Source organism: Ambystoma mexicanum, chromosome 6p, assembly GCF_040938575.1.
Source record: "Ambystoma mexicanum isolate Mex_15411 chromosome 6p, UKY_AmexF1_1, whole genome shotgun sequence".
Taxonomy (NCBI): Eukaryota; Metazoa; Chordata; class Amphibia; order Caudata; family Ambystomatidae; genus Ambystoma; species Ambystoma mexicanum.
The window spans coordinates 1,040,166,230-1,040,191,943 of record NC_090935.1 but is presented as its reverse complement, the minus strand read 5'-3'; the positions used below and the strand labels follow the sequence as shown (position 1 = coordinate 1,040,191,943).

The 25,714-nt window shown below is 42.9% G+C and overlaps 1 protein-coding gene across 1 annotated transcript in view; it reads right to left on the bottom strand.

Annotated features, from left to right (window-relative positions):
• Positions 1 to 1,731: 1,731 nt before the first annotated feature.
• The window catches only part of DIRAS2 (DIRAS family GTPase 2), a 76,475-nt gene continuing 52,492 nt past the window's right edge, over positions 1,732 to 25,714 (bottom strand). The window contains exon 2 of the mRNA XM_069625647.1: positions 1,732 to 7,076. Coding sequence (XP_069481748.1) covers positions 6,440 to 7,039 — 600 coding nt within the window. The 5' untranslated portion in view covers positions 7,040 to 7,076 and the 3' untranslated portion in view covers positions 1,732 to 6,439. The remainder of the gene's footprint in view (positions 7,077 to 25,714) is intronic.

The following is a 25,714-nucleotide window of genomic DNA, read 5'->3' as shown; positions in this document are numbered from 1 at the left end:
GTGCACAATGCAATATTGGTTAGTTTGTTCCATGGAGCAGGACACGGATCGGAAAGACAGATTCTGCCAAGCACATCTGATGCGTGTTACAACTCCGACAACGTCTCTGTGCACAATTGATTAAGCTGTGGGCACAGATGCTTTACATTTCTGCAGCAGGTGATTTTGAAACTGTGGCCTTTATGATGTTTGCATGTTTATGTGTAAACATGCATGGGGGCCCAGAACTGCATGAGCGGCATTGTATTTTGACCACACCAACATGCAGACAATCAAAATGTATGTGTAAGCCCCGATGCAAGCAAGTGGTCCACCTAATCAATGTATGGATTAATCTGAATCCAAATCTAAAATGGCCTTGACTGGTGTGTGGAATTAGTAAGGTTCATAGTGAAAACACATGACTTTTTCATTTAAAAATGGCACTTACTTAAAAAGATGCTCACCTTCAGCTCTTAATATAAACAAAGACAGGGTGGGGACATGGTCTTCTGTCTATTGAGTAGCGGACTACATGTTACAATTCAACACAGCCCAAAGTAGCACACTCTGGACCTGATTTTACAGAAGCATTTTACAATGGCGTTATCCCATTGAAAAACATTCTGTAAATCAGGCCCTCAGTCACATGAACTCACAGTCATGCATAATGTTTATACACATATTGGGCCTGACTCAAAATTAACTTTCCAGGAGCAAATTAGACTTACCCATGACAGAGTCATTTGATTCACAGTAGAGGTTATTCTGAGTAACTCTGACTTACTACAGACTTACAGTTTATGGTCCTGACTTACAATACTTATACAAATGTTGAGCCAAATTTCTAAAGAAATTACCATGCTTATCGTTCACTCAAGTCTCCTAATTAAAAAAAAAAAAAGTTACTTAAAGTGACTGTCTTCTTGGACCTGACTTACGCATGACTCATTAGTAATTGAATCACTCCCACTGACCTGATACTGGTTCAATTCGAGGTATCAGACCAATCAGAACATGTCATAAAGATGTGTGAGGTGTCACAGTGGCATTTTTGAACTAATGTATGCTGTTGATGGGAGTATGTATTCTATTTTTAGAGCATTATTTTCAAAAGAGATATAAGTTCTTACCTCTTCGTATATGGCAATGCCTTTCTTCAGTGTGTTGGGTCTTGTCTGTAATAAATTGAATTAATTTGTTTATTTTTGTGTTCAACTTCTCTAGCTTATTCTTAGCATCAATGATTGCAGTTTTCACCAGGATCGTCCTCTCCTGGTATTTAACATTTTCTTTTTTTACATTCTTCTGTTGTCGTATATCTATAGAAATACCTTAGCAAATATTGATAGAGGCTTTATCTGTAAACATAACTCCAGTTAGACTTTGAATAATGTTGCCTTCTGTCTCGTTCAGTCATATCTGTGTCTTCTTGTGTTCCTATATCTCGGTGATCAAGTTAAACATAACGCTATGACTGGTACATAGCTATGGTGAAGCACAATTAGCAACCAAAAAAGGGAGCCAAAGTCGTTTGCAGAAAAACGGGAATAAGCAACCATTATGCCACTTCTCCTTCAGCCACAATGTTGTGAGAGATTAACCAGATTTGACTATGATTTCTACCTCTTGAGCCCACACTATAAGAAACTACATGTTAGCATGATTTTCTATGGTGCTCTAATTTCAACATCATGCATTTAATTGTCTGGATTACTCAAGTGTGACAACATTAAAGAATTCATCAAAGCATGCCATTTTAATGTAAGGTTTTTATTTTTGTTTTCCGTTTATGGTTTGCTATATGCAGAACATCACCCAAAACATAGAAACTTGTAGGCACAGATGACTTTTTATTTCCATAGTTTCAATAAAAGATATCATATTAATAAATGTTCACAATAAATGCATGTTGATGAGAGATATGCTGTACATTGTAATATTCCACATATAAATGTCATGCACAATGATGAATTGACTTGCCCCTATCTTGTGAGGAAATGCATTGTTGAACTATGTTTAATGTTTTATTTCAGTTATATTACAATCACATTCCAGAAGGAAAACATAAAATATATTAAAGTTGTATACTTTCTTTTCTATTTGTTTGTACTACCAAAAATAAGCATTTTTATCAACTATAGCAAAACAAATATTTATGACCTGCTTACTATATGTAAAATGGACAATATAAACTATGAGTAAATTGCAGGGGTACAAAATATATTTCAGTTATCCATAAACAGTATTGCTATTTTTACTGACCTTGCTTGGATACATGCAAGCTCGCAAAATAAATCATGGCTTTGAAAAGCTCTTATTATAGAAAGAACTGGGAAGGAAAGGAAGTGCCCCTTTGATCTTTGTGGTGAAAGGTGAGTTGGCATGTTCCTAGTGGCGGGGCAGCTATGTTGTCATTCATGGGTTAACCCGACTCTTTATATGTTTGGACATTGCCGATGCTCCTAATTCGGATGTAGCCTTGGCATCCTTCTCAACATGACGCCAGTTATTCGTTACACCTGTTTCTTTTTGTTCACTGTTCATGCTGCTTGTCAAGCGTCTCACAAATTGATGCTAAGATGTCCGCAAGAACTATACAATGGTGAAAGAAAAATGAAGACATATTGGACAGCTCCCAGCTGGGGATAACTGTTTTCAGTTAAGGCACTGTTTAAATTTAAAATGATCAATAGTACAGTTCATTTATTTTCAAAGGTGTGCTCATTTTTATAGTATTGTTTTATGGAAAACACTTTTAATGGTTACAGCAGCACACAATCATTTGTGAGACTCTTGAAAAATAAATAGAATGCTGTGTGTTGTAAAAATCAAGAACCTGACCTAAAATATTGAATGTGTGATAAATGGTAACTTTTGCCGATTATGTATAATGTATATTGTCCCACGATTTAAGGTGAGATATATTCCAAGATAAATTACATTACTTTTTTTATAGAGTGCCAAATTGTGAAATGGTCAAAGGAATTGGAAAGTAATTGCGGGGAAGAGAGGTCCTGACAATGAAAACCAGAGCAACACTTCCAGCTGACTGACTTGACAGAAGAAGTCGAAGCATGTCAGAAGCAACATCACTTGAAGGAAAGAGTGCTATTGGGTACACAGCAAGCAGAACAACTGCTTCCTGGCACTATATAATGACACATACAAATGTTATTTACTTGTACTCTGTATCTCCAGCCCCACTAGAAAATCACTACAGATCCCCTTTCACTACCACATCACTAGATTAAAACATGTCTATAATGTTTTGTTAAAAACTGTGCATTGTATATTTTGTGCATGCGTACAGTGTGGGATACAGCATAGCTGCTCACCATAGACTGCAGGTTTCACATTGTTCCAGCTTGAAACATTTAGGGCCTAATTCACATAAGTGTTGTCCAATGGCAAACCCCCATTGGAAAACGCTCTGTGAATCATGGCCTCATTCTCAAAATGTTATCAGGCCTGGAAGGGTACTGTGTGTGCTTGGAGAGAAAGAGAGCGAGAGAGAGAGAGAGCGAGAGAGAGAGAGAGAGAGAGAGAGAGACTTTGGATAGGTGTGTGCCTCTCAGTGTGTGTATGTTTGCCTGTTGGTGCTTGAGAGTGTGTATTTCCCTTATGGATCAGGTACATTGATGACAACTACACTTTGCTAAAGACTTTGCTCATAAACAAAGTACTGCAGAGGTACTGAATATATATTGTCTCCAAAATATTATTACATTGTTAACACTATATATCATGTCACTGATCTACAATGTTGGCATTCTAGGTTGTTTGTTTTCAAATTCTAGAAATAAGACTCCTGACCCTCAATTCAATATTATTGGTAATCTGAATTGTGGTGGTGTACTTTACCACACAATTGTAGGTATCAGCATAACTGCACCAGTCAATTACTGAGCCCTTTTCGATATGAGTTGAAAGTTCTGTGAGGAAACATCCCTTTCTCATACTTTTTCTACTTCTGTTGATGTTAATTTTAGGAATAGTGTAGCCTTGGGTTTAGGGCACTGGAAACGTGCAAGGAATTATGACAGGCCAGCAGACAGAATCAGGGTGTATTGTGAACTCAGAACTCAAGTGTTGGGAAATATAAACTAACTACAGCCACCACGAGAGGCGGTGGCGAGGGGACTCTGCATGCAAGGCCCCCTTGAGATTAGTGCTATAGCATAGTGTCATTCAAGCAACAGCAAGTGCTCCAATTCTGTGCAGACAATGGAAGATATATCATTTCAAGCAACAACTTAATTCCCCCAGTGCCTTCTGCTGCACTGAGACGATTCTTAGAAGACCTATATACTTCAACATGCAATGCAAATGAAATTACTCATACAGCTCATTGTTGCGTCTTCTAGTGATATGCTTTGGACTGGCGTTTTCCAGAAATACAGCACATCTTTTCTTTCCTGTATGTGTTTAATAAGGTGCAAAAAGTAATGTACCAATTGTAGGGCTCGATTAACAAATAAAGTGTTTTTTTTTGTTTTTTGGAGTAGATTAGTCTGTTGTTTGGCATCAGGTTACAATGAAGAGGCTTTTATGCCGTAAGAAACCTAGCTGCGGTACATACTGCGCTATTGAGATAATCACTCAGCCAGGTATCATTGTAGTCATCTTCTGCCACCGGTAGTTTGGGATGACTGACACTGACAGTGGTAATGCATTAACTGGCTTTGGTAAACCAGCATGGGGACTTGTTCCATTGTGTGTCATTTTTCCCTTCTTATATTCTGGCAGTTTTTCCTTTGTGCCAATTACCACTAGCAGTGTTCATGCCACCCTTTCCATTATTATTTTTCGGTCCTCGGAGAAGAGTGCCATTGTATGAAAAGTGCACCTTTTTAACTTAAAACAAACAATGTTTTTATCTACAAATGAGAGTAGTAGCCAACAGTGCTATCACAAAGTGGTATCACTCTGTGTTGTGTGCAGTGGCCAAATGTAAAGACTCTATAACACTGGCCATATAATAATTTTCATTTCAGTCTTTGCAGCATGCCCCATTAGGTACTGTGCTATGATTGGCTGAATCACTTTCAATCCAGATCCAGCCACGTTTGAGTCAGGGACATTTAAGTGGACTCACATTGAACCAAGTGGCCTGAGGCCTGGAAAGGACTATCTTTGCTGACCAAGAGCCTTGATTCACAATCTGGGAAGTACTCCAGCTCAGAACTGGCACCGCTTTACCCGTTTTTAAAAATCCTTGATTCTTTTTGGAAGAGTTTAACCAATTTGTAGTTTCTCTCTTTACCTATACACTGGTGCCTGGGAATGCATTCGAACAGGATGCACCTTGTTTGTCAAATTGCAAGATCACACTAAATGTATTATACCATATTATAAGCAAAAATCACGAATCAGTCAAAGACAAATACCTTTTACAGGTGCTAATTCAATTCACCCTTTGAGACTGCTGCAGCTGATTTGAGTTACTGAAGGATATCCAACAAATCCAAGCATTTGAACAGTTACGGTTCTAAGACCACCTTGTTATTTTGTTCCTAATTAAGGTGCAATTGCCGCATTTCTTGAGAAATAAGATGTTCTCAACTATTCGGATTTTTCATTTTACAGGCATACCACCTTAAAAATGTTCAATCTACTCAAGTGGGAGGGCTGCAGAAAAATATAGATATACAATTCTGCAGAGCAGTGAGATGATGACTGGGATGTACGTGCACTTGGTGGCAGATACTTTGGGAGACTGTAGAGTAATTACTTAAATAGACCTGCATGCATCTGTTCAACAATGTGCATCATGCTTGGGTTAGCAGGTGCATTATGGGAAATACAGGTAATCACTTTCAGCCAGACACAAAATGTTGTCCTTTGATGCTTTGGCGTTCGCAAGAGAAATGTAGATATGTTCATGTTTTTCACAGTGCCGAAAACCTCACATCCTTTAACGTTTCCCATTGACCTACGTTGATAATGACACGTGCATGGAGTCATTCTTCCATTTGCTGTCACTGATTGCCTTCAATACAGGTCGTTGAATGCAATTAGAAATGTTGTTCTGGCGCACTTTGCTTGTGGCATGCAAAGGTTATGTCACAATTGTTTTCAGTATCCTAAATGGTGTTGATACCTTCACAGACATGTTTGTGTTTGTATGTTCTTCTTTCTCCTTATGGCCATACTCTCGCATTTGCGACATATAAAGAAAATCAAAGAAAACATGTGTAATGAGATCTATGACCTCCCATTGCGTTTGTTACAGTCCTATTTTAAATAATGTTTGCCCCTTGCGAGAGACCACAACATACTCTGTGCGTCGGTTCGTTACAGTTGTTCTACATTTCTGTCCATACAGAACGACTTTTCATAGAGTATTTTTTATTTTTTTATTTTTTAAATGGCATGCTGCTTTTCCACCCTTACATGTCACACTGCGTGCTACTGTCGGGCTCACAGCAGTGCGTGGTTGCCTTGCACAACGTCATTGTCACATGACCACGCACTTTCCTTTCAGCTTCTCTTTCCTTTTCTGCTGCTTGCTCTTTTTGCCGTCAATCTGGAGGCTTACAGTCCTCCGTTTCTCCAGGTTTAGCAGCTCCTGGAAAAGCTCCTTGACGTTGTGGTTCATTTTGGCCGAGGTTTCCATGAAGGCACACTTCCACTTCTTAGCCATGGCCTCCCCCTCTGTGCTCTCCAGTTCTCGGTTTTGGTTCTCATCGCTCTTGTTGCCAACCAGCATGATAGGAATGCTCTCCACATCGCCTTTGATTTGGCATATCTGCTCGTAGATGGGCTTGAGCTCCTCCAAGGACTGCCGGCTAGTGATTGAGTAAACTAGGATGAAAGCATGGCCTTTGGATATAGACAGTCGCTGCATTGCTGGGAATTGGTGGCTCCCTGTAGTGTCTGTAATCTGCAAAGTGCATATGCTCTTATCGCAGCTGATCACCTGTCGGTAGGTGTCTTCAATCGTAGGGATGTAGCTTTCCCTAAAAGTGCCCTTCACAAATCTCAACACCAGGGAACTTTTGCCAACGCCGCCAGCTCCAAACACCACAACTCGGTAATCATTGCTTTGCTCAGGCATTTTCTTCAAAGAGTCAGAGACTTAGCCTCAGATAAACCTAAAAAGAGATAATATGGATAAAATGAATATAGAGTACATCATATTTTGTAGTAAAAAAACTAACAAATAATTATTAAATTGAAAACCCAGTTAAATGCATGCAATATAGAGCTTCCACCCAGATTTCCCTGTAAACTAATATAGTAAATACATGTCTACACATGACATAATCCCATCATCACCACTATTCCCAACATAACCAAGGCTATGGACAACTAAAAACGTGCCAACCGCATAGGAAATTAAACTTATAACATCTCCAAAATACACGCGAAATAGTGTCCTTCTCGTAGTTGTATAATCGGCAGTCTGTCGTTGTATTTACTTAATATCATGCTCCCTTAAGTAAGTCTCTGAAGATGCAATAAAAAACTAAAATGCAGGACAAAGCCAAGGATGTCAATTCACTAAAATGCTAGGGATAGCAAAAGTAACACACACCAAAAGCATCAAAAGTACTTTTTTTTTTTTATTTATTACTTGTGTATAATCAAAGGAAATGATTTTTACAAGGATGAGTCAACGCAGAGCTCACCACATATACTGCTACTATCTTGCAAGTAAGGTAGTTTGTGCAATCATTAACAGAGTGTTCGAAGTTGATTGCGTTTAAGTCGTACTGTTGAGGTCCACAGGGTCTAGGTGTGTGACTTGTCATCTTTAGCCTCCCTGGTGCGTTACATCTTGGATATTTCTTGCATAGTCGGGAGGGCCGAGATGTGATCCGCTGGATAAGCATGCTCTTTAGCATTTATTTTTGTAAAGGCCACTTCCAAGAGTTTGGAGGTAGCTACAGCCCAGCGTGTTTTTTCACCCGAGATGAGGCGGCACCATCATATGTCTTCTTCCACCAGAACAGAGTTGCCCCATAGGGGTTCCAAGTAAGCCATGCGTTCAGCTTTGAGAATGTGACAGTTTAGTAGGAGATGACGAATTGACTCCGTAACACCCTCAACCTGACACAACCTGCACGTGGTTACCGCGGCCTGGTTTCTTAGCCTCATGATTTCTCTTGTATGGAGCAGGTTCAGTCTTGCTCTTAGGAAGAAAGTTCGTAGCTTTCTGTTTGGACATTTTTCACAGTAGGCCAGTGGCGATTTGAGCCTGTTGTATGTCGGTGGCAGGTGATTTAAAAATTTGATCGCTCTGGCTTGCTCACCTGTAGAGATCCAGTCTTGGTTTTTCAATTTTTGTGACACTCTTTGTGGGTTGTTTTTCAGGTCCTCTGCAGAGCAAGCCACTTCATGTAGATTTTTTTCTTGACAGGAGATCCACTTCTTGATCTCCGGGCATTTTATCGATTCCAGCTCCTTATTGATAATATTGAAAATTGGGAGTCCGTTTTGAATGAGAGTCTTTCTGAAGATAGCCAGAGAGGCGACGGCGACCGTTGCTTCCAGCGAGAGTAATCCCAACTCTCTTCTGATGGCTGCGATAGGAATAGAGTTCGGGAGACCCAAAGTTGTTTTCCAAATGTAGCCCTCTAGCTTAGGCCAAATTGAGCTGGGCATGTTGATCGTGGCCTCCATACCATATGTGAGCGCCGGGACTACTTTCCCCTTATAGAAGTTGATTGTGGGATTGCAGGAAAATTTGCCGAACTTGCTATCGATCATCTTCATTTGCGAGGTTAGATTTTTCGCTTTCTCCCAAAGATGAAGTTGCATATTAGTTTCCTTGGATGACCCATCGATGTAAGTTCCCAAGTATTTAAAATGGGGAACAACTTCAATACGGCAATTGTTCACTGACCAAGAATACGGTGGTTTTTTTGCTCTTGGATTCTTGGCAAAGATCATAATTTTTGTCTTAGCGTTGTTTATCGCGAGGTTGTTGACGGCCATGTAGACTGCCAAGTTGTCGAGTTGGCGTTGAAGGCCTATTTGCGTCTGGTCCAAGAGGATCATGTCGTCAGCGTAGAGGATCCGGGACAGCGCGGTGCTGCCCAGCTTTGGCGGAAAGCTGCGAACCGTTGTTTCGGATTCTTGGAAGTCTCCCAGAAAAGCTACGAAGAGTGCAGGCGCCAACGGGCAGCCCTGTTTCACTCCTCTTTCTGCAGGAATTTCGTTTGTAAGAGAGCCTTGTTTGTTCAAGTGGACACGTAGAGTGGTCTTAGAATGGAGAGCTATGATCGGTTGAAGGATGTTATCTGGGCAGCTCCATCCCTGTAGCTTTTTCCATAGACGCGTTCTGTCGACTCTGTCGAAAGCCTGCGACAGGTCTATAAAGGATACGTAGGTAGTTGGTGCCACCCGCTTTATCTTGGCCTTAAGAATGCTGAGAATGAGGATGTTCACTCCCGTCCCGCCGTTCTTCTTGAAGCCCATCTGGAATCGGTCTTCACAAGGTGCGGTTTTGGCCCAGCGCCGAAAGTGGTTGCGAAGAAGCGTAGCAAACAGTTTGCCCATGATATCTAGTAGGGCTATCGGCCTATAGTTGGCAGGATCTTCTCTGCTTTCTTTTTTGAAGATCGGGATCACAACGGCTTCCGTCCATGACGATGGTATCAGTCTGGTTGCTCTGCAATGCGCGAACAGGAGACTGATGAAATCTGTCCACTCAGCAGTATGTTTTTTTAAGTCCGTATTCGTAAGCCCATCAGGTCCCAGAGCTCTCGATGTTTTGAGCTTTTGAATACAGTCAAAGATGTCAGCTTTTTTCGAGACATCAACCCATGGGCTTTGGTTCGGTTCTGGGTCTGGGGTTGCAGTTGTAGGTGGAGTAGCGAATAGCTTAGTGAAGAAATCAACCCAGGTGGCTGCCGGAACGGCATTGATCATGTTGGCTCTTGTGTCGCCTTCCGAGGTGTTGATCAGGGCCCAGAAGTCAGCAGATTTTTTCGACGCCAGCGTTCTCATCATGTTTTCTGCGTCAATTTGGTATAATGTGGCCCTCCGTAGTCTTATCCATGATTTATAGCTTTTCTTTTCTTTTGCCCACATTTCCCAGCCCAGAATGGTGTTCTCGGCTTTGGCAGTACGCTTCATTTTTCTCAGATCCTTCTTCTTTTCTGCTATGACTTTGTCATAGGAGTGGTTGAAGGTACCATTAGGCTTCTGACCCTTCTTCTGGCTAGACTTGTATTTAGTTAGAAGGGGGATGTAGTTGGGTCTCCGGAGTAGGTCGTCCGGTGTAATATCGTCCTCACTGGTGATATATTGTCGAGTCATCGCTCTGACGCTGGCAGCCGTCAGGCGAAGGCGCGTACGCTGGGGATTTGCTTCCACTGACAATGTATAGGAGGGGTTTTCTTGAGAAATGGAGGACCAGGTAAGGGTGAGCATGTTATGGTCACTAGGGAACTTTTTGATCACCTCGAAGCTTTCGATCTCTGTGGACATAAGTTCGGAAATAAAGATATAGTCCAACGTAGCTGTTGAAGAACCTCTTTCCCAGGTTGGAATTTGTGGGAGCCAGTCTTTGATCCATGCCGCGTTATGTATGTTCCTGGCCGACATCAGTTTCATCCAGGCCTCTCCTCTCATTTCCGTTGATACAGCAGCTGCTGGTTTCGGCAAAGCTCCTTTTGGATGGGGACAATTGGCGTTCAAGTCTCCACAAATTATGAAATGGTCAATTTTCCACTCGATAACAATTGTGTCGATAGTTTTAACCATGGATTGGCAGAAGGCTGTAGGCGACGTCCTTTGCGGGTTCCAGTATACAGTTACGATTGCCAAGTTGGTCACCGACCATTGGTTTGATGGTTCCATAAGGTGTGTCCATTCGATGACAGATGCCAGTAGCCCGTAGGATCTCACAATGGTACTGACAATCCTTAAATTGTGGCCTGTTTTCACGGCGATGAGTAGGCCTGCCGAGGGGCGCCCTAGAAGGCCCCTAACCGCCGGGGCAGTCTCAATCTCAAATCCATCCATGGATGGTTTCTCTAGGAGCCATGTCTCTTGCAGACATAGAATATCAAAGCGGCCCAAGTCCTCACTGTTGGGATCCGTTAAGTGGGCATGCCCTCTGGTGTTCCATGAGGCTAGTGACAACGACTTTTTGAGAGATGGAGGTCTGGCTCCGTTAGATGATTGCTATTTACTCCTGCTCGTGGAAAGGGCTCCTTTTAGCCAGTGCCATGGGCCAGTTGAAGACGGGTCTTTGTTGAGATTAACCGGAGCACCCAGAGATCCGGTAGCTGGCAGTTGATTCATGCTATTTGTGTAGCTGTTAAGTCTTCTTCGTGGGTGGGAGTTGTCTCGTTTCCTTTCGCTTCTTTGCTGCCCATAGTGTCTTGAGGTAGAGTGGACCGACGGGCTATACCTGGATCTATTATGAAGACCTCGCGGTAAAAAGACCTCTGGTTCGTCAGCCGAGTATTGGCGACGATCGTTCATGTCTGGTCTCCTCTTGTGGGACTGCGACTCCATTTGGCTCGGTATTCTTCGTACTTCCTCACGATGTGCCCTTCCCCTGTCAGGACTCACCCTGAAATGGGCTTTTAGCTCTGCTCTGCGAGTGTATTGGTGATCTGGTGAAGTTTGTTTATCTTTTGTTATAGTGCATGAGTGATCACCCTCAGTGCCTTTATTTGTTGATGAAGCTGAGCTTTTTATCTCCGATAGGAGAAAACCGGCTGATTTTAGTTCGGATTCAGCTCTCCGAGTTAGGTGTTGGATTGCGTCTGGTTTAATGTGCAGATATGCTTTCGCCTTATTATCTTTATGATAAGGTTCAATTAGTTCAAAGTCATCTGTTCTCAAGGTCTTTAGCTCAGAGGTGGATGCTGTAATTTGTAGGACCGTTCTTTGATTGAGCACCATATATTTATCTCTATTTGAGATCTGTTCAATTTTGAATATTCGAGTGTTTTCCCCAATTCTGCCAGGAGCTTTTATTTTTCCTGGAGCTCGGGAGAGTGGTAGATATTGTGCCGGCCGGTTTCCATGGGCAGATTCAATTGGAGAAGTCGTTTGTCATTTGGGTGCTAGTGAAGATCTTGTTGGCGACGAAGAATCATCGTCCAGTGTGGGTTGCTGATGTGAGAGCCCTTCTCCTTTTCGAGTTTTTGCGAGATGTTGAGGTGCTGGCTTCTCCGGAAAAGTTATGTTCAGCCGTGGTTCTGTGTTTGCGCTATCCTGCCTGTGCCTCAGATCCGTGTGGCTGACTCGGTCCAAATGCTGAGCAGCGTTGGTATCGAGGCTAGGATCATTTGTGCTTTTGGGGGAAAGGGTTAGATCTATCGGGTGGGCAGCAGACATGGACGCTGGGGCTGAAGTGGCAGTGTCCTTCCTTGAGGTAGTTTTCAGTGTGGACGGAGTGTCGTCTGCATTGCAGTAATGTCTATTTGAAGGATTTGGTCGCTCTTTTTCAGCTAGTTTAAGAGCTTTTTTCTCTGGCTCCGGCTTTTGCGAATGGCCAGCGTTATTGGCGATCGTGGTAGTGCTCTTCGTGCATGGTCTATTTAAGGTTGGTACAAGATTCATTTTGTTCTGGAAAATGGGAGCGAGCTCCTCGTTCCCTTTTGCACTCGCCGTTTGTGTTGATTTGGATTCTTGCCGCCCCGATGGCACGGGGTCAGGGCTTGTGACAGCCGTACCATAAGCTGGCTCGAGATTGGATCTGAATTTATGTGTTTCTGCAATATCGTATTTCAAGTCGATGGCCGCGATGAAACCTTCCAGATATGACAGCTTCGATTGAATAATTGCCAAAGTTGCTGTGTTATCTCTCGAGGCGTCGCCTATGGCCTCGTAGAGTTTGCAAAATGGGGCCATAGCAATTGTAATGGCTGACATTATCGTAGTCATGTCTCGCTTATGGTTTGGCGAGTCCTTTAGTGACGATTTTTTAAACACAGTTTGCCTTCCCTTTTTTGTTGGAGAGTCTCTACTGTCTGATTGTAGGAAGCTTGAAATTGAATGCCGCCGTTCAGGTAGAGAGCACCCTGCCTCTGGGAGATTGAAGGTCATTGGCGAAGAGTTCCATGGTTCGTGGCTTGTGACTGATTGTAGTACTGGAGCAGTTGGATAGAGTTGAAGGGAAGGCCGGGCGTTAGGTGTGGCCACGTGGGCTTTAGTCCAAGGTTGAGGGCTCAAACTTTTGTTGGCCGGGTATGCTTTGGGCTGTAGTAAGTCCAGAATATCCAGCATTCCCTGCTGGTGCGTTCGCGCTTCTGTTAGCGAAGAATCCCTTGTTGTTCTAGTTGCCAGAGCCTCTGGGTTTGACGATGTCAAAACTTGGGCTGTTTGGTGTTGACTACGAGTCTCGTTGACTTGTGAGTTGGTCCCGCTCCCTTTAGGCTGTAATTGCTCCGCAGTGGTCATTATTGGAAGTTCAGGTTGAGCAGTGAAAAATATGTCGGTACATATTTCTTGTGATTGTTGGCCTGGCAAGTCGCCTATCTTGTCCGTTGGGTCAGATTGATTTCCAGGAAGTGGGGGTGTGCTGATTTCCTCAACAGGCTGCCGATAAGGAAGTTCTGGGGACATATTGGGGACAGATTGATTCTCAGGAAGTGAAGGTGTGGTGATTTCCTCAGCTGGCTGCCGGTGAGGGAGTTCTGGGGACATCGCATTCTTGTTTGGTGATTGAGACAGTAATGTTTTCCTGCATTTGGCCGAGGGTGGAGTCTCATCCAGTGCCTCTAGAATTTCAGCGTCTGAAAGTTCAGAATCGTTAGATAGTTTACGCTTTCCTTGTAATTTAAAGAAGTTCATGAGAGCGTTGGAGAGGAGCGGGTTGGGAATCAGGCGTTTCCCAATAGACCGTTTTTTGAGAGGCAATAGTGAGGCCGAACCTTTGCCTAATTTGATTTCTTTTATTTTCGGCTCTTTTTTTTTTTTGAACAGTGGTTTTATCCGCAGAACAATGGGCTGGGTGAAGTTTGGATTTGGACTTTCCTCTTTTGGAATATTGGGTTCTTTTCTTACAATTCCCTGTGTTCACTTTGATGTTCAGGGTAGATGCCTTAGGCTGATGATCGCCGTCATGGTCCGAGTTTGATGTGGAACTGACGTTGTGAATGTGGGCATCTCGATCTAGGTCTAGGTCCTCGGTCTCCTCTTGTACCAGATCCAGGGCCCGGGACACCGGTGCAGCAGACGGAGGCAAGTTTGGCTTAACAGATGTCTTCGATGGAATTGGAAGGGGAGTGGATAGAGCTAGAAACGCTACTTTGGCCACTTGAGCAGCCGCTCCCTCCTGCAAGTCGTTATGCACCAAAGCTAATGTGGTTTGTTGTGACATTGATCTCGTTTGGCCTTCCTGTAGTTCAGTTGCGAAGGCGTGTTTGGGGCAGTTTTCCTGGTCCTGGTTACAGGTCTTGGTCGTCAGTGTGGAATCCACTTCTAACTGTGCCTGTGCATTCCTTGAAGTAAGAGCCGGTTGGTGGAGGCGGACTGCAGGTGGAGTGTCACGCCGATGTGGCCCCCAGCTGTGCCGAGCAGTTCTGCTGGGGATATCAAGTCGGCGTCTTCTGCCACGGACCCCGCCCTCAGACCTGCCGCGAGGGATCCTCCGATCCGCTCGACGGTATGGTCACTCGCCGATGCGGTACCGGGGCGGGGGGCATTGGCAGGAGGCGCCAACTGGGCTGGTTGTGACGGTATGCGTCCCCCATCCTCCGAGTCATGCCGCCTGGGCGCCCGGGCGAGGGAGGAGAGAGCCCGGGAGTATTCGGATGAGTTGAGGAGTTGACAGTTCAAAAAGGCATCAGGCGGACTCACTGGCGGACTCACTGTCCTAAGTGTGGGGCAAAGGCTCAGTGCAGAGGGAGAGTTGAGTGTGACCAGGGGATTTCTTTTCACATGGCTGCGTAGTTTGCGTGAGTCAAGATCGTCCTCCATAATAAACCCAAGTTATAGCGCTAGCGCCGCCTCTCTCACCTCGTAATCAGGTTGCCCCCTGAATGGGACGGTGACCAGCAGGTTGACAGCAAGTTGACGATGTTGAAGCTCGTGGACCAGCGACCAGTGCGGACTGGTGCAGACTGGTACTCTGCACGGTACTCTGTGCGCGCTCCGCGCTGAGGAAGAGTTTTTATAGCCAGTAGAGCCTGTTTTTCTTAAAGAAACAGGTAAAAAAAGCAGAAGCAGCAGCTCAGAGAAACATGTCCTTCTCCTCCGGTGCAAACTGGTACTCTGCACGGTACTCTGTGCGCGCTCCGCGCTGAGGAAGAGTTTTTATAGCTAGTAGAGCCTGTTTTTCTTAAAGAAACAGGTAAAAAAAAAGCAGAAGCAGCAGCTCAGAGAAACACGTCCTTCTCCTCCGGTGCAGACTGGTACTCTGTACATTTATATGCTCATTGACCATGATGCCATCACAGGAAGTGCCTTCAAATGTCATTTAACCCAGGTGACATCATGTGCAAAAAAGTAAATGAGTTTAAGATTAGAAACATGAATAGTTAATAAAGCATGTAAACCGTGAAATGCGTGTTAAAACACTTTCATTGCAAAGTTTGTATTTTGTTTTTGAATTTTGGTCGAATCGACTTGTATGTATCTCTGTATTGAGGGGTAAGGTAAAAGGGGATTAGGCAGGGGTCAAGTTCTAAAAATTAAAGTGGGGGGACTCATCAATAAACGCAATGGGATGTGACGTTGCCAGAAATTAGCATGTCAAGGTGAAATATGCACATTTCATTAAATTGGCTTTTCACAACCACCCAAATTGAACAGGACGAATGCCTTTCATAAAATCAACACACGCACAAAACCAAGACAGGATATTTTCTTCTAATAGTGTTTTTGAAAACGTTGAAAGGTGTGCATGTTTTAAACTCCAAGACCCACTACAAATGTTTTCCCTGGGACTTGCAGTATCGAAATGGGATATTTCATCTTTAGTTGTTTGTTATTTTTGATCGGTTATATAGTGCAGTGATGAAATGTCCGGCTCTAAACCTAACTACTGTGGTCAAGGTCTGCTTTAATTCATGAGTTCAAAGAGTACATCCAATGTTTCTCTTTTAGCTAGGGGGACTGACCCGCGTGTACCCTCGATTTGAGCCCTGGGATTAGGGAGGGAATTAGGGAAGGTGTTGGGAGGATTGGGCACAGGTTGTTGAGAGGTGTTAACAGGGGGAATTCCCTCCTCCATAACAGCACAAACGGGTTCAATTCAGGTAGACCAAAATAACACAAACAAAATGTAGACTTTCAATTGACAGTCTTTCAAAACACAAAGAACTTTACAAACCCACAACAAACCTACATGAAGGGCACTGCCTCCTAACGTCGTACAGCCACATATGACCAGTTACTGACACTTTGTGGCAGTTATAATCTTACACACCAGGTAGAGTGATTATATGTTAGAACCTGCCCCAAATTCCCAAGTGCTCCCATAACATGCCAACTCTAGCCTTCTGCTTCTGAAAAATTCCAGCGTCTCCCCTTTATAGCCTCATATGCCAGGTATAGTCATATTTGTAACGTACAGTCTTGAGTGTTGTAGTATTTGCATTTTATTAATTTATACAGTGATTTTTCAAAAGTGCTGTAACAACAGGTTCAGCAGACAGTATACAATTCAAGTATAGTACAACAGACCATGGGCGAGGGGAGCTGAGAATACTATCTCAAGGTTGGGGTTGAGGAGAAAGACTTTGAGGCAATTGCAAAAGAGGGGTAAAGATGGTGAGGATCTGACATCAAGGGGGAGGGAGTTCCAGAGCTTGGGTACTAGCAGAGAGAAGGAATAGAAATGGGATGGTGAACTGAGGGCTTTAGGGATATTAAGTAAGGATTGATTAGCATAGCAAAGAGACCTAGAAGGTACATAGTATTAGAGCAGAGAGGGGAGACAGGGAGGAGAAAGGCTATGGATGCTTTTGTGAACGATAGTCAAAAAATTGAACAGTATGCAAGCATCAAATGTAAGTCATGATAGAGAGCAGAGATAAGACCGAGGCCCAATGGGAAAGCAGGCAGAGCGTGCAATAGAGGAATTAAAAATGGAGAGCAGCGAGGCAAGACGATAGGAGGAGAGACCAATAAGGAGGAAAGAACAGTAATCAAGTCGGGAGAAAACAACAGTGGTTAAGAATATTAAAGAGCTGGAAACAGCATGATTTGATAAGATCAGCAATATGTGGAGTAAAGGTAAGGGAGGAGTCAAAAATAACCCCAAATTACGAGCAGCAGGTACAATGGAAAACACAGAGGGGGAAAGGAAATGGAAGGAGGAAGAAGAGGAGGGGAATAGCAGAAGAAGGGAAGAAAAGGATTTCCATTTTGGAAGCATTAAGAGAGAGGAAAATAATTGTTCATCCAAGATTGGATAGCAAGAAGAAAGGCTGAGATGTTTGTGTAAAAGAAGAAAAAGAAACACATATTTTGGAATCATTTGCATAGAAGTGGGGTGATAACCCGAAAGAAGAAATAAGGAAAGATAAAGGAGTCATATAAAGAGAGAAGAGGAGTGGGTCAACACAGAGCCTTGCGACGATAGTGGAGGTTTTACCAGATGAAGAAACCATGAAAAGAGCGATCACTGAGTTAAGAGGCAAAATAGTGCAGTACGGAACAAGAAAACTAAAATGAAGATACAGTAGAGAGAAGTGTAGGGCGGTCTACTGCATCGAAAGATGCAGACAGATTGAGCAGGATGAGGATATAAAAAATTTTAGAATGGCGGATGGAGAGAAGGGATTTTGAAATACTTAGTTGAATGCTGGGGTCAGAAGCCAGATTGGGAGGGAGAAAGGTAAGTAGTTAGAGTCATGATAGGAAGAGACTTAAGTTTAAACCACTGTTAAAGTGACGTAGAGACAAAAGGGAGGAGAGAAATGGGAAGTTGGAATGGATGGTAGGATTGGAGATTTCTTTTAGATGGAATGATGGTAGTCTTCTTTGAAGAGGAAGGAGAGATAGCAGATGATAGAGAGATGATACAAGTAGTCAAGTATGATAGTAACAAATGATAGATTTTAGGAATAAGAAAGAGGGAATATGATCAGAGGGAGAGGCAGCGGGGAGGGTACAAGTAAGGAAGTGAGCAGTGAAAGAGGCGTGAAACAAGAGAAGGAAGAAGCAGCTTAGTCAGAGCGTAAGGAGAAAGAAGGATTGGGGAAACCTTGTCAGAGAAAAAGGTAGCAAAGTCCGATGGGGACAAAGGGAAAAGTAGGGAGGGGTCAGGAGGAGGAGAAGAGAGGATTTGGTTAAGAAGGCGAAGAATTTGATGAAGGATGTCGAGAGTATGAGAGTATGAAATCAGAGTAGTAGGTCTTTTTAGCCACTGGGTGTAAGGAGTCGTAGGAAGAGATGAGAGAGATGAGAGAGATTGTCTGGCAAGGGTTTTTTATTCTACTTTCGCTCCGCCAATCATAGAGAAGAGCGGAGTGTCAAAGGTTTGAGGGAAAGCTAAGGTTGAGGAGGTCAGCATGAGGGGCGAACAGGTCTATAAGCATGAAATGCATCAAAGGTATTATTAAGACTAGAATTCAGTGGATCATCAGGAGAAAGAGATGATACACGATGGATAAGGGAGCAAGAGAGCAGGAATAAAAGTAAATGGGTTGAAGGCAAAGAAAGTGTGCCATGAGCAAAGAAAGTTGGGGGAAGGGACAAGATATGGAGGGGGAGGAAAAGGTGAAAGAAAGAAGCCAATGGTAAGAAGCTGGCAAAAGGAAAGAAAAAGCATCAGATGGAAGCGAAATAGAGGACATATTTGATCTATGGAGGAGCCAGAAATGTGTGATTGGGGGAAGAGATTTGAGAGAGATTATCAAAATCTAATAGTATGAGGAATGTGAAAGAAGCATGAGAGGAAAACAGATGAAGATTGAAGTCTGCTAAGAGAAAAGACAGGCAAGAGGAAGGGTGAAGGGAGATAAGAGAAAGTCAAGCTCATTACTTAGGAGGCCAGGGATCTGGGGTGTCAATAGACAATATGAAATAATAAAGAGTGACATTTGGAGAAATACATAAAGTGAAATTCAAAGGAGGGAAACTGAGTTGGTGTCAGAGAGCAAGATGATGGTATCTATGAAGTGTGGTATAAAGTGACGGTCCCGTCATCTCGACTTGAAGCCGGGGTTTATGCAAAATTTAGTGGCAGAAGAAAAAAGGGAAGCAGGAGTGGTGGAGTCTCAAGGGAGAATCCATGTTTGAGTGTCACAAAGAAAATGGAAGTTGAGTCTGAAAAAGTATTAAGTATGGAATGTGATTTGTTACACACTGATTGTGCATTCAGTAGCCCAATGCTGATTGGAGTAGGAGAGGGAGAAAGCCAACGGTGGGGACTAATGGAGAAATGTACAAGATTGCTGGCATTGTGGAGTCAGGGGCGGGGTCAGGAAGTCTCTGGGCAGAACAGAGAGAGGGCATGAGAGAGCATGGGTATAGACAAAGGAGTGAGGTCAAGAACAGGAAGGTGCGAATTAGAGTGATGAAATTGACTTGCCATAGCATGGGATGTGTAATAACACTCAATTACAATAAATAGTTTACATACGTTGTGTGTCCAACAAAAGTACATTATCGCCACACATGTCCAGCTGCTGCCATAAATGCATCCTCAAATAACTGAGAACTACTATTTTATGTGGCTGAATGCCTCATGCGCCTGGTATAGTCACCAGATGTCATGTGCAACATCACATGTCTATTGGTTGCCATTGTATTCCACACTAAAATGTTGCATAACATCATCACATGCCAGTTAATACTCCACATGCACTGTATAATCATAACCACAAAAGGGCAGACACCCATGTGTATATGCAGCCATCACATACCAAATGCATAATCAGATGCCCCAGTAATGCCATCAGATGCAGGTGAATGCTTCACATGCACTGTATAGTCACCACTGTGAGGTATGCCATGTGCCATCTCAAGTGCTTAAGAATACCTTCCAACCGGACTATCCTTGTGTTCTCCATGTATAGAGTATTGCCTCACATGTGCTGGTGTTGTTCCCTCATAATCGCTGGCCAAGAGCCTGGTCTTACCTTTTAAGAGGCCACGTACTTTCAGCTTGCACTCCCTCTCAAGAAGAGGAGCATTGCTCAATACCCCCTCCCCCACATCTCTGGCATCATTTTCCAAGGTATTTGCAACTTACTGTGCACACTGGGTCAGCAATGTCCTGCCTTATGCAATGACTATAGGAAGTGAAGTTCTCACTGTGTTTCCCTCATGTTGCCCAACAGCATCCATTAGGAAGCTGCTGACAAACTTGTGGAATGGACTAGGGTGTGAATTACCAAAGAAAAGATGGCTCTGAAAACTCATCAGATGCATGGAAACTGTTCTCCTGAACACACCCATGAAGACATGCTCTCAAATCTTGACTCTAACTCTCCTGCTGTTCTCATTCTCCTAGATCTCTCCTCTGCCTTTGACATGGTCAACCATTCCATCCTCATAAAATGGCTCTGTGATACCCTGAACATCACAGATCGGGCACTGGATTGGCTAACCTCTTTCCTCAGTAACCACCTCTCCCAGCTCAGCCTTTCCTCTTCCACCACTTCACTCTCTACTTATGTCATCCCTCAGGGCTCTATCCTATCCCCATGGCTCCTAAATTTCTATCTTGCATCTCTTGCTCACTTGATCTCCTCCTTCACTTCTCATTTCCAGTGTTATCCTGATAACACACAGCTTTCCTTCACACACTTCCCTCTACTACACCTTTTTCCTCCTCTCTCATCCCCGACTCTCTTTCTTTTATACAGTCATGGTGTGCGAATAATGACCTCTGTCTTAATGCCAGAAAGACAGAGATCCTTCTTATTTGGACACCTTTGCCCTATTTACCTCCTACACTCTGGCCACCTTCCTTGGGCCCTCTTCTCTCACCATGCTGTGAGGCATAAAACCTCTGGGTCATCTTCAACTCCTCTCTCTCCTTCACCCCTCACATCTTGGATCTTGCCAAGAAGGCCCGCTTCTAGCTTCCCCTCCTTAGAGGCATTCTTTCTTTCCTCGCCTTCCCTCAGCAGCTCAACATTTCCAGAGCTGTGGTCCTCACTAGGATGGACTACTGCAACATCCTCTTCTTCAATAGCCCCCTTTCCTCCCTACACCCCCTTCAGCCAATCCAGAATAGGGCTGCAAGTCTTATCCTTGCCCTCAAGCCCATGGACCGAATCTCGCCAGCCCTAAGATCTCTTCACTGGCTCCTGGTGGCCAGGAGGATCAAATTCAAGACCATCTGCATCATTCACAAGGCTTTCTGGGGCCTGGAACCATGCTATCGCCAACGTTCTCTCCCTCAATACTCCCCTGCTTGATCCCTCCGCTCCTCTAACTCCAACCCTATGCTTGCCAACTATTTGTCCAATCAGAGAGTTGATGGCAGGTCTCTCTCTCTCTTAAGATGGTGCCTCTCTTTGGAACAGCCTCCCTTCCCCTCTCAGACTTGTGCCAGACCTCCTTAAATTCTGGAAACTTTGTGAAACTCTGCTTTTCTCTACCTCTTTCTCTCTTTCCCTTCCCTGCTTATCACCCCCCTGCCACTGAGAGTAGCAGCCTGGACCTTCCTGAATCTCATAGGTTCCAGGCCACTGCCCAGCCGACACCAGCACCTCCCCCACCCCCAGCACTGCCCTTGTGGGCCCCCTCCTCGTGGCTGTACATCCCACCCTTGAGATTCTTCCACCCTAGCACTTGCCAGCAACCTCCTCCCGTGGCTCCCCTTGCCACTTCCCTACTGGGCTCTCACCAGCACTTGCCCATACCTTGCTCCCCCCATCTCCTGCACTTCTTTTCACTGCACCTACATGTCTGATTGTCACAAAGGCTAGTAGTACTACAAATGTACACATACTGTTTTCTTTTGCCATTATTATTTACTCCCCTATTCCCCCGCCCCACCCTTCCTTGTGGTGCCTGGAAACACCATTTTGTTGTATAAGCGAGCAACAAATGCTCAATTCATCAAATCAAATCAGATCCCTGAATCCGGGGGTCACAACAGCAGTACTGATTGTAACACAGAAGTTACTGGGGATAACAGTGGGTAACCCTAGTGAGCCCTGACTGGAGTTCCTGGAAATAAAATGCCACAGATAACTTAGATTATACATGTAATCCTGGGTAAAAGCCATATCATGAGACTAAAGTACACCACTTTCAGTGAGTTTTTTTAACACATTAATCAAGGTATATCTAGCTATCTAGCAATTTCATATGGGTTTAAAACTTAGTTTTCTCTCATGACTTTAAGAAGCTATTAATCCAGTCTATCAGCCATAGTGACAAGAAAGAACTGACTTTCACATATTTTCAAAAAGCTGGAAATGAACTCCTGGTCAGGTAGCAGTCTTAATATTTGACTACCTTCATTGCTTCAACTTGAACGATAATCTTAAGGTATTAGACCACACTTTACATCCCACCCCGGCCACTGCATATTTTAACCACATGGTTGAAAATTGGGTTGTCTGGCAAATGCTTAGAAGATATTTCCAACACAAACTGCTGTTTCATTTACTTCCACAACGGTCTCAGATGAAAATACCCCTGCACCCTTTACAAACAACGATGTATTAATTGTACAGTTTTAAACATGACATCTTTCAATTTGACCAAATGTTACTAGAATGTATAGGAGCATAAATACACGTTTGGAATGTGCATCAACTATGCATTGTAGGCCCTGTGTAGTGTGCAATCTTATTTGAACCCAGTCCTTAGAGTGAAGATTAACAATCATAGTAATTAATGTTGGTGGAGTACCCCAATCCTGGAGTTTTGTACACTTGTCAGCCAGATGCTGAAACAACAGGGAGTAATCAAGAGTGGTCTCCTTGTTATAGCCAATTTGTCATAATGGTTTTAAGCACAGAGGATTTGCATTGTATTTGTTGATTATCCACTTTGTATACAGATTCACTGCTTCATTTTGTAGCAGAGTACATAGGGAGAGATTTGAGCTAACTGCCTAATTTTTCATACAATTTCCCAATGAGGTAAATCCAACTTTTTCCAGATACCAGAGTGGTACAAACCATACATTTTCTCCCTAGACACAATATAATGTGCCTGTAAACTGGCTTAATATATAAATCACTGCGCTTTAAACAAAAATGTTCAAATTGCAATAAGCTAATCAACACATTATGCACATATATTGTATTAATTAAGGCAATATTATACTGGTAGGTAAACAAATAAAAAATATGCCTTGTTTATTTTTGGATAATGCAGACTACAAGTTGGTCTTCTGTCAATTAGCGACGAAATGTAGCAGACATTTTTCATTATTTACTATAACTATTGAACATAATGAAAGCAGGACAATCGCATTAGAAATTGAACAGGCTATATAGGCATTTAAAACAGACCCTTTGATCAAAGATGTCAAGGAAAAAAACAAATTGGGGAAAAAAAAACAAATTAAGAATTTTAAGACCTTCACCACTAATAAAAAATAGAAAACTTAAAAAAAATCTGACCAATTTAAAAAAAAAAAATAGTTAGTGTATCCTTATTTGGCTGACAACTTTATAGCTAAATCTAGGTTGAACCTGCTCGATTATAACTATGTTAGAGGACAACCGTCCAAAAAAGTAGATTGCCTTCTCCAGCATATCGTCTTCTAACTTAGATCAAGAATATGCTGGTGCATTCACATCCAATATAGAGTTATAAATACTAGACATTTTTTAGAAAGGGGAAGTTAACGAGGGAATGCAAGAGACAGATCCCAAGGACCACCACCACAGATGCACCAAAACAGACTTTCACAGACAACAGGGGGAATTCAGCACATGCAGAAGAGCTTCCTACGGGTAAACGGTAAGGAAATACAGACCACAATTTTCAATCTCACGAATGTACAATTGAATACAGTGGATGTTAGCCTTCGCTTCAAAGGATTGTCCTTCATGCCAAATTCAGGTTTGCCGTCACTTAAAATCAGAGACTGAAATCAGACAATGTTTACAGAAAATCAGACTCAAGCTTTTCTTTAAGAATTCTGAGCATGGCAATCCTTTGTCCACTATGTCAGAATTTAGAGGGAAATCTACATTATTGAATCTTCCAAAGATATGCCAAAGAGAACAATATCTTTCGAATCAGCTATGACTAAGGGATTAGACTTTTTATTATCCTTGAAACAACATGCTAAGTATAACCTCAACAAATGTGAATAGGGTGCATTCCAAAGAATGATGAATTATCCCACTGTGATTATTAATCCTGCTAATACGGCAGGGTGCATTTTTATTCAAAATACTGGGCAAGTGGCTATCTGACCTTTGCTCAATCCTTAGCACTATTTTTTTATTTAAAAAAAGATGAAAATAAAGTCAAATGGATGACATTCTGAGTTCACATGAATTGACTTACCTGAATTTGAAAACAAATCTGTTTTACAAGGACGGATTGGAAGGCCCCCTACTTGTAAAGTCAAAAGGCCCCCCAGGATTGGGCAAAAGCAAGTCTGCATGATTGCACCACGCCATGTTAAGGTAAGAAGTGACTTTTGCCTTCTTCCATCATACCCAACGTGCTTTACTATACAGGAAGTGGAGGAGACAGGAAAGAAATAAAAGCCCACAGACAACCAAGATTGGGGAACCCTTCCTCCATCCCATTCTGCTATTTCAGACTGTCTATTCTTACCCCTTTCCAAAGGCTGCAATGTCAAAGCCCATTGGAATGCAACACCCTGGTGTGAGTCTGGCACCTTTGTTTAGGGTGTGCCACTTTGAAGCATGCTTCCCTGGAGACTCCTACTGTGAGTTTCCTGAGATGGAGAAATGTGTCACTCAACCCCAAAAATGATCAAAGAGTGGCAGTTACCTCTGCCTATTTTCCTACTGCACACAGACTCAACATAGCTGGCCTGGGCTCACAGCAATGGCGTGTGTATGCTGCAAATCAGATGTGGATTTACCAAAACCCAGGCAAAGCATCTATTTCAAGATGGCCCTGCCACCTAGTGATTGTTCATCATAATTACTATGGCTTTGGATGAGAGGTGCAGATTTACATGCAACCTCCATCTGCAGTGACTTGACATCTGAGTCTGCTCTCTGGAGATCTCTACCGACCACAAGGCTGATTTCAGAAGGGCACATGTGTGGACTGTGCTTTTGGAATTGAGTTTAATGAGGGTTCTGTTTAGCAGAACACCCTTTCTGAGATTTACTGCCCACATCATTCATTAATACACATAAAAAATGCTACGGCTTCTACAACCGTGCCAGATGACAATCCTTCACAGGTACACACATGGATCCTTTAACCAAAGGTCTAGGTGTCCCTATTCCAGCCACTCATAGCCCCAAATTATAATGCGTTGTTGTTTCCAATTCCTTATTCCCTTCACACACAAGTTATCACAATGTGATAGCATGGGCATATTTTACAAAAAATAATTTGTAAATTAGGTTACTTATGCTGTGAATTTAACACTTCTTATTTTACTGCACTAACTTCAACAACGTAAAATACTTTCTCGAGATTATGGGGACAGAACCTAAGTCTGAAATTTTGCAATCAATTCCTATGTATAATTCTGCTGCAATTAACCTATTGACGTTTTACAAGCCAGAGACATAACAATAATGATAGATATATTAGATAGGTGCCAACTGCCTACCGAATTTCATGGCTATTTCTCCCACCTAAATAAAGGAGACTATGATGCTATTGGATTAGACGCAATGGCCCTTCGTATAAATAAACAACACTCCAATTCATATCTCCACGTCTCTTTCTACAT